The 7,608-nt window shown below is 39.8% G+C and overlaps 1 protein-coding gene across 2 annotated transcripts; it reads right to left on the bottom strand.

Moving 5' to 3' along the window:
• Positions 1-5,609: 5,609 nt before the first annotated feature.
• On the bottom strand, positions 5,610-7,207 carry cebp1 (CCAAT/enhancer binding protein (C/EBP) 1). 2 transcript variants are annotated; one of them, XM_072378515.1, is made up of 3 exons: positions 7,151-7,207; positions 6,122-6,418; positions 5,610-6,018 (listed from the first exon to the last, which is right to left on the bottom strand). In XM_072378515.1, exons 1-3 carry the CDS (start codon positions 7,151-7,153, stop codon positions 5,713-5,715), a joined length of 606 nt encoding a protein of 201 aa, XP_072234616.1. In that variant the 5' UTR covers positions 7,154-7,207; the 3' UTR covers positions 5,610-5,712. The 2 variants fall into 2 exon arrangements, with proteins under 2 accessions (XP_072234616.1, XP_072234618.1); XM_072378517.1 differs by having other exon boundaries at positions 6,122-6,385; positions 7,151-7,202.
• Between the last annotated feature and the right edge of the window lie 401 nt (positions 7,208-7,608).

Here is a 7,608-nt window from a genome sequence, read left to right as displayed (position 1 = left end):
GCTCAGGTCACAAGTCCAGCAAAATGGAACATTTAGGGAACCATCAGGCAACTTTCCCTGAAGGTTTCCTAAATGTTACAAAGCTTGACAAGTTTTGGGAAACCTTAAAGAAATGTTCGCTGTAGTTCAGATTACTCCAGTGGAGCTTCAGGCTTATAAATGCGACAAAGAATTACATACACAATAATCTCATTCTAGTATAGACAAAATAACCAAAGTATATACATGTATATATCCAATAAATACATAGCTAAATACAAACTAAGCAAACATGAGACTATTTAATCTCTTTTATGGCTGGTTAAAATGGGAGCAGTAGTTGTCAGTCATTTTTAGCCAGAAATAACTGCCACCAAATTGTATTCAGGTGGTTTTGCTGCTGATTCCAAGTAAAGAGAGCAGCATGTGCATATGCCCTGAAAGATGTTGGTCTGGGAGCAGACCAGGAACAGCTCAGCAGCTTGAAATAGGCTAGTGGCTGAGATGATGCAACAAAAAAGCAGAGCATTGAGCCCAGGAGTACAAAATGCAAAAGAAAGGTTTTTAAGATTTTAAATGGACCTCGGTGCACCATAGTAGACCTTCTCTGTGATTTGCAAGCTTTGCAACACTGTATGTGACATCAGCCAAAGCCAGCACAGACACATAAATGGGAGGCACAAGTCTTTGTCCGGCGTAAAACGAAAGACTGGACTTGATTTTAAAGAACAAAAACTTTCGCTTGATGTTCTGTAACTTTGAAAACAGCAAGAATATTTTTACGGGCGTTAAAAACATGTTTAAAGTCACACAAGGTATGGTGGACAGTAGTGAAAACATTGTAGATGAAGAGTTGCACGTCATCACCGCATCAGCATATAAGTAAAAGTTAACATTGGAGACATTTTAATGAAGGTAATGAATATAACTGATCCATGGGGAGCACCTTCGGTTACGCTTAGACAGCTAAGTAAACCTCACACCTGCACACAATGAATTCTGTCTCATTCAGAAACAATCTCCCAGTGAATCCCTCAGTCGAACACTGATGAGTCTTTACAGGGACAACGTTGTGTCAAAAGCCAGAAAAAAAGCCTGCACAGTGTTCCTTGTTTTGTGACGATTCGTTGAAACGGTTTATTACCTTTAAAGGTGCTGTAGTTGTACAGTATCTTTTTCTAAAGCCTGAAAGTCAGATGAAAAATACGATTAACTGATACAAACTCTTCAAGCTGTCCATTCAAGAGGGACTCTTGAACCTTGGTAAGGACAGAAAACCTGGAGCTGAGCCTGTAAAACCTGACTGTGGTTTCAGTTTTGTTGCTGTGGTGATTTATCTATTTATTCATTGATATTTTTTAATTGGTCAGGTGTTTTGAAACTCTGGATAAAATCAAGACCAAATGTTTCTCTCAGAATCATTAAATAAACTACCGGCAGATTGGTTGATAGTAAAAATAATGATTATAGTTGCGAGCCAATTGGAATTTTGTCATATACATTCAGGATATTCATGAGGTATCGTGCTGACTAATCGACATGGCAAAACAAAAAAAATGGACCTGTAATAAAAAAAAATAGGTGTGCTAAAAAAAAACAAAAAAACAAAACAATAGCCATGTTGGACTGTTAAGGTGGTACGCAGAATTTGCGTCAGAGTGAGATATCTTTGCTTTTCTGTACTCTGTGCTGCAGAAGACACACATGTAGCTGTCTGCCGCATGGTGGAGCCATAAATCACTGACTGACAAGAGCGACAGGTGGAACACACTTCGCCACCACGCATACATCAGCTGATTCCTTCTATTTAAGAATAATTTGAGTAGAGTGGATGAGAGGAGGTGTACCATTTATCTGATTTTTATCTGCTGTGTATTCACTCTGCAGCTTCTCACTGGTTATTAAAATCCTATAATTATGTAATACCCTCATTAATCATTAACAACTGGGTTTAATTAATCAGAACATGCATAGAAGTCATGTGACCCGTCACCATTGATTCTGCACTGCGTCTAAGTTGAAAGTTTACTCCGTGTTTTCTCAGGGATGAGACCCCTTGTTTCATGTGGTAAGGGCTGTTAAGTCAAACTTGATGGCACCAACAGTTTGTTCCACCGGCGATGCAGCGGCTGGTCATCTATGCACAACTTCCTCCACAGCTCGTCCCCGGAAGTCCTAAGAAATTTGAATATTCATTGTCGGAGTGTCGAAAGCTGTAGCTTTTTTACCTCCCAAAGATTGTGTGGAGACGTCACTCATTTGAGCATTTTGTTTTGAAAATCCACATTAGATGATAATAATGTTTATTTAAGATCAAGAAAACTTCAGTTTTCTGTGTCTAAGAATGTTTTTGTGTTACCTGCAGGCTGCAGGGCAAGAAAAAATGATGGCTGCCATTTCCCCTTTTAATGCTAAGGTTACACATACACAGGTCATCACAGTTAGTGGCCCTTTTTTTTCAGCCCGGGATATTTGAGAGTGGGATTCTTCAGGCTTTCAAAAACAGACCAAAAGAGTCCAAAGCATGCCTTCCAGGATTAATAAACCTCTTTGTTGCTGCTCGCGCCCTTGATGGCAGACTCCATGATTGCAAAACTTTTCCGATTGATTACTGATCTGATGGACATCCAATGTTTCTGCCTTCGAAAAAACAACTTTAATCCTCAGCAGCTCAAAGATTGGAGTTGTGTCAGTAGGGTTGTGGTGGGGTTCATACGGTCTGCTGCTGTTGAGTAACTTGGTGGGGATTCGGTGAAATACAGTCTTTCTTCACTTTGTGGAGATGTTGCAGTCCTGGGACCACAGATTGCCCCACACAACGCTGTGGGACATTTCAACAGACACGGTAACACAAGAAATCTTCATGTGTCTCTGAAGACATGTCAGGCTGCAAAAGGCCTCTGTTATACTGATATGATTTCTCACATCATGAAAATAGCTGTAGATCGTAAAAGCTGTAGCTTCTTTCAGTCAGATCTCTCTGTATATGTGCACTAGATGTGGGATCATTTGTCGGAGACAGACGTGGACAGAACTAAACTCTACTGAATTAACCAATCTGCAGGTCCGGCCGCATGTGTTCTCTGTAAAAGTGCATTTAATTTCTAATGAGTGCTGTTTGTGAGTTTTTAAAATGGAAATGATCAGCATTTTGTGTCTCTTTTACTAGCTTTTGGTTCCCGCCAGGATCTGCGAGGTTTCCAGTGATTTGAATAACAACTTTTTCTTGAAAAAAGTAATCCCGTATCGCTTGAATTTGGTTAAGGTGTCAGTTTGGTAATGAAAAAAAAGCGGCGATTATGTTTTAAATTCCCACGTTCAGCGTACTGAGTATGTGCCTTCTTTACTTCTGAATATATTTCAAGAATTACTTTAATTTTTAAAAGAAAGCAAAGATGTCTGGCTTGTTGCCCCCACCCCCTCTTCTTTGTCTTCTATCTCTATGTCCCTTTGCTACCATCACAGCCACAGGAAGGCCCTGGCAGCCCAAAAACACTGATACAATCTCTGTGCTCCTCATCTCCGTCCTCTACTGTGTTGAAATCTTGCCCATCCCACAAAGGGAAACCGCTGGTGCACAACGGTCCATGGCATGACGTCCGTTACTGTGGGTAGGGTACTTATGGTAAATAATGTGGCAGGCGTACGCCGTGTTCCCTGATGAAGGATGCAGGGGAGAATCAATGACAGTGATGACACACAACATTCTTACTAATACAGTTATAAAGGCTCAAAGCTATGAAACCTATCTCCTGTGTTTATATTTGGACTATAATTCAGGGTCAGCTGTCGATATCTCTGCATATCACATAGTGTAAAAACAGTTACCTTCAAGAGGCACAAGAAATCATTTATTTTTAAGATGTTTTTTTTTACAAAGCACTGCTTTACGAATGCATTATTATATAAAAAGAAAAATATTTAACACACGCCACACAATTAAAGGTGAAATCTTTCTAAAATCATTTCAAGTAATCCCTTAATTATTTAGTAAAAAAAACGATAGTATACATAGAGAGAGAAACTTAGATTTCATTGAATCCGCGACAGACCACAGATTGTTGTGTAACTCTGTTGGGCAACAACATTTACAATCAGTTCTGACAAAGACAACAAGTGTCAGGTACACGATTAAGCAATGGTGATCAAATTAAGGAAAACAAATCAGCCTGAAGCACACAGTGGAGCCCGTTTGAATGATGACCAGTTTCTCTACCTACGCTTTTAGATTTACACCAGCATTTTCCCCATATTCACAGTCTTATCAGTGTTCTTCGATTGTTGAGTTCTCTGACACACATCCACTTCCTGTAATGTTTCCATGTGATCTCAGGTCCCAGCATATTTAGTTTACGTCTACATTAGTTTACATTCAGACCATCACACACCTTATAGGACATTTTGTATATTATCACAGCACAGTAACAGTACTCCAGACTCCCTTTTTCCAGAACGTTCAGATGGATAATGAGCTTCTTTAAAGCTTCAGTGTGCAGTGTTACAGCCACAGTTTTTGAACATTGAAGTCATTTTCCATTTCTGCCAAAAAATAATGCCCAAGCCTTCATTTAAAATAAAAAAAAATAAAAAAAATGGGGCATTTCTTTATTTAGTTAACCGTAGTATTACCTGCTCATTTTGATTACAACTCAAAACATTGTTTTTGTTAACTAAACCCGCCAACATTTTGCCCAATCACAGATTGACTATTATAATGGGTGATACTGGTGTTAAAAGTTTTGGATTGCTCTACATGTATTAGAGCATGTATTACAGGTTCATATTTCTAATTCAGGGAGCCAACAAAAATAGGTTTACAAGCCTTAAAGCAAACAAACAAAAGATGTACACAATGCACATTTTTGCAGCACTTCTTGTTTGGTACTGTCTAAAATGACTTATTGCGGCTCCTGTCTCTTTAAGGCAGGTACTACTAAAAGAAGTAGTCCATGAAAAGAAGTAGTCCACGATACTGAACAAGTAACAAGTTTAGCCTTCCCAAAACCATAAAACACACAAACTACAGTGTAAGGAATTAAACAGTGTCTTTATGTGCCATAACACAAGCTGGGTGGGATTAGCTAGCCTTGCTAACTAGCATGCTACAAATGGTTCCAACATGGCATTAACCTATCAGTTTACTGGTTAAGTTTTGGAGATGGAAAATAAAAAAAACTCTTCAGGACTTGAACATCCACCTGTTTAAAAAAGGCAGAAAAACACAGCAAAAGTCTGTGTTTTCAACAAATCTTGGTCAAACAGCTGTACACTAGTAACATTAGATTTTTTTTTAAAAACTACGAGCTGTTATTTTAGTTGATGAAATCCACGGTCACTAGTTTGTTATGAAATTTAGGGTTTTGTTTGTTTCGATGAAACAGAATGTGCTGTCTGAAATACTGCAGCACGGAAAAATGTGAAAAGTTGCTTTCTTAACGTCCTCAAATGTATATTTCCTACACCCAAATGAAAAGTTTGGCAGGAGTTTACAAAATGAAAAAGAAGGAGGCACATGCCAGCGGAGTCTAAACAAAAAAAAAATGTGATGAACATGACCTCATCGTTGTCTGTGGCATGGCTGTGACACTACCAGTGTGTTCAGCTTTCGCTCATCATAATTATATAAAAATCCACTGCTGGGCTTTTGTTTTGAGGCCTACCTGTAGATGCTTATAATACATATGATGCCTATAAGAAGACGTTACTGCAAAGTACGAACGCGTTTCTCGGTGTTCAGATGCTGGACTGCCCTGCTGCTCCCTCTTCAGCTCCCTGCAGGTGCCTCTGAGACAGGATGTGTTTTAGAGTGTCCAGCTCTTGCGTGAGCTGTCCTATCCTCATCTGCAGCTTCTGGTTTTCCTCCTGCAGCTGCATGGCCCTCTGCTGGGTCAGCAAGATCCTCCTGCGGGCCTTGTCCCGGCTCTTCCTCACAGCGATGTTGTTCCTCTCGCGTCTCATCCGGTACTCCTCACTATCCTTGCTGATGCTTCTCTTGGTCAACGGGGCCCGCAGACTGGGAAGCAAGAAGGGTGAGAATTCCTGGAGCAACACGCAGAAATATTTAATCAGCAGGAAAGCAGGATGACCATATTGTGGTTGATATGAATGACTTGGTTCTCAACTAATCATGCACTTCCCCAACCTGCTGAGTGTTGGCGTGGCTCTGGTGGTTTGTACTCCCTGAGTTGGAGGTGTTGCTGAGACAGGACGTCGTGTAAGGAAGGTACGGCAGTCCCATCATCTGCTCAGCCACTCTGTCATCAATTCCCCCTCTTATCAACCCCTGAGGCTGGCTGTATGAGAGCATGTCCATCTGTGTCATCTGGCTGGTTGGTGCAGCCTGGTTGGAAGTGACAGGGCTCAGGGCCGAGCCGCTGGACTGACCCGAATATGAGCTCACCCACTCCTGGATGACAGAAGATACTCTGGAATCAGACATCTGGAGAGGGGTGTTTGAAGGTGGAATACGTTTTAGCTTAATGTTTTTATTTAAAAAAAAATAAAAAATCATTTACAAATTAAACTACTTTGCCACACAAAACAGTAAAAAGCCTCAATATGCAGCTCGTTTGTTTGAGAACTGAAAATATAACTACACCCTGTAGTGAGAATGCAGGACTATAACTCACAATGCGACACAGAGACATCTAATATCTTAATATTTCTTCTACTGCCATGCAGAAAAATATGTTCCTCTTTAGGATTGAGTTCCAAATGTGAAAATTTGCTGGCTTCCTGTGAAAAAAATATGTTGTTTGAGAAAGACAAATGAAAAGACATATAACGACGATCAGTGACAGGTACTATTCACAGTCTAACCCTGATACACAGCAGGCCTCGCAGAGCACAGTAAACAGGCAGGTGTAGAGAAAAAGTAATAGAGTTCCTTTCTCAACTATTTTGACAGCAATTGTGAGAGACAAAATCTAGTTTGGAACTTCTTATTGTTGCTATCCATCTGTTCGCTTTAAATGTAATTGTAGCATCAAAAAGAAATGATAGTGGAAATAAACTCTAAGTAACCCCTTGCGTCACAGAAAATGTAAACTTCTAATGAATTTCATTCCTTGCTTTTTTTTTCTTCTCTTTATTCAAAGAGTCAATGTTTGTTTGTATTTTTTTAATATCTAAGCAAATTTCTTCACACTGCAATAAAGTTAACAGGACTTACCATGACTTATCTCTCCACAAACTCTCTTCAGTTCTTGTCAGTGTTTAACTGGAAATGGCTTGAGAGACAGGACACTAAAAGACAGGTACCCCTCTGATTATCACATCACCACTTCCCCTCTCCGTTTCTCTCTTTCCCACACACACACACACACGCACGCACACACACAAATTTTTTTATTTACTTCCACCCTGAGAGCCTAACCTTTACTTTACTTTAATCTCAATTCACAATTTAGGCTTTACCCTGACACGAACAAAGAAATTACAATTTGTCTCATTAAGACCGGGCTTTAGTCTCCTTGGACTTGTCCCACAGGGCCAGTGGTTATACCAGAAAATGTCCAAATAAGGCTAAGAAAAAAATAATGTAACTCCTTTGGACCAAAAATCTTTTAGGACTGATAATAATCGCCGCTTACAGCAGCAGGTCACATGTTTTCATTTTATAATAATAAA

This window comes from Leuresthes tenuis, unplaced genomic scaffold, assembly GCF_036924035.1.
Source record: "Leuresthes tenuis unplaced genomic scaffold, fLeuTen1.0.hap1 SCAF_24, whole genome shotgun sequence".
In the NCBI taxonomy this organism is placed as follows: Eukaryota; Metazoa; Chordata; class Actinopteri; order Atheriniformes; family Atherinopsidae; genus Leuresthes; species Leuresthes tenuis.
Note: the sequence above shows the minus strand (reverse complement) of the source record. Positions and strands in the feature narration are given on the sequence as shown.